The sequence below is a fragment of the Penaeus chinensis genome, unplaced genomic scaffold (assembly GCF_019202785.1).
Source record: "Penaeus chinensis breed Huanghai No. 1 unplaced genomic scaffold, ASM1920278v2 CTG_1485, whole genome shotgun sequence".
Classification (NCBI taxonomy): domain Eukaryota; kingdom Metazoa; phylum Arthropoda; class Malacostraca; order Decapoda; family Penaeidae; genus Penaeus; species Penaeus chinensis.
Genome location: NW_025917877.1, coordinates 7,501 through 8,880, shown reverse-complemented (window position 1 = coordinate 8,880; position 1,380 = coordinate 7,501). Strand labels below are relative to the sequence as shown.

Below are 1,380 nucleotides of genomic sequence, written 5' to 3'. Positions count from 1 at the left end.
GAGGGATGGGAAGGATGGGAGGGTGAGGGAGGGAAGGAGGAGATGAGAGGGAGGGGTGGGAGGAGGGAGAGAGGGGGGAGGGAGGGAGAGAGGGGTGTTAGGGAGAGGGAGGAGAGGGAGGGAGGGAGAGGGGGAGGGAGGGAGAGAGGGGGGGAGGGAGGAAAGGAGGGAGGGAGGGAGGGAGGGAGAGGGGGAGAACGGGGTGAAGGGAGGAAGGGAGGAAAGGAGGGGGGGAGGGAGAGGGGGAGAGCGGGGTGAAGGGAGGAAGGGAGGGATGGAGGGAAGGAGAGGGGGAAGGGAGGGAAAAGAAGAAAGGAGGGAGGGAGGGAGGGAGGGAGAGCAGGGAAAGTACAGAATGAAGACAGGCGAGAGAAAGAGAGAAGTGGAAGAAAGGTCAATGGAAGATCTCAAACGGAAAACACCCAACAATTTCAGCTTGGAAAAACTATGAAAAAAAAAGTTAATTGGTTTATGCCACAGCACACCGCATTCCCCCATCCCCTCCTTCTAACACCCCCCCCCCCCTATCAAAAAAGAGGTTAAAAGGTACAAAGAACAATTAGCATCACGTGACCAAGAACAAAAACCTAACGCCCGCACCCACAGCCAGACTGAAAGAAGGAAGAGGAGAAGGAGAAGAAGGAGAAGGTGGTGGAGGAGGAGGAAGAAGACGAAGATAAACACGAGAAGGACGAGGAGGAGGAAGACAAAGCTGAACAGGAAGAGGAGGAGGAGAAAAAGAAGTGAAAGAGGAAGACGAAGAAGACGAAGATGAACAGGAAGAGGAGGAGGAGAAGAAAGGGGTGAAAGAAGAGGAAGGAGAAGAAAACGAAGATGAACAGGAAAACCAGTCCGTGACGAACCATCGCCAGCAGTTTAGACTTCTCCGAGATGCGTTAAATCCGCGATCCCACGCGAAAATCCCCTGATTTGGGAGTTTCTCGCACGCGCGTCGAGAGAGAGCGCATCGACCGCAAAATTCTCACTCCATTTAACCTTACGCACTCTCACTCCGCCCTCCTATCCGCCTCCTACTCCCGCCTCCTCCCTTTCCCTCCCGAAAATCAAACCGAAATAAAGCGCATACCTCTCAAACGTCTCTAACGATATGCAAATTCGATCTCTTAGGAGAGTTTAAAGAACGTGAAAAGAGAGAGAGAGGCTTGCCCCCCCCCCCCCCCCCCCCCCCCGCCGAAAATCGATGTGTGACGAGGCAGCGCTAACGGATTTGGCGCCGGGATTTCGCGGTGTGACGGAGCCGGTGACGCAGGTGACGCAGGCGGTGACGGAGGCGACGGCGGGGTCAGCTACGCTCCGGCGACACTCTCCGCTCTCACGCTCCTCTCCATCAAGCCCGTTGTCTTGACCGATTTCCGACGT

At 55.6% G+C, this 1,380-nt stretch overlaps 1 protein-coding gene across 1 annotated transcript in view; it reads left to right on the top strand.

Annotated features, from left to right (window-relative positions):
• Positions 1 to 336: 336 nt before the first annotated feature.
• The window catches only part of LOC125024639 (histone H3.v1-like), a gene marked incomplete at both ends in the record, with an annotated part of 3,574 nt that continues 2,530 nt past the window's right edge, over positions 337 to 1,380 (top strand). Inside the window, 4 exons of the mRNA XM_047612440.1 lie at positions 337 to 393; positions 634 to 735; positions 1,129 to 1,132; positions 1,280 to 1,380. The exon at positions 1,280 to 1,380 is cut by the window's right edge and continues 15 nt beyond it. Coding sequence (XP_047468396.1) covers positions 337 to 393; positions 634 to 735; positions 1,129 to 1,132; positions 1,280 to 1,380 — 264 coding nt within the window. The remainder of the gene's footprint in view (positions 394 to 633; positions 736 to 1,128; positions 1,133 to 1,279) is intronic.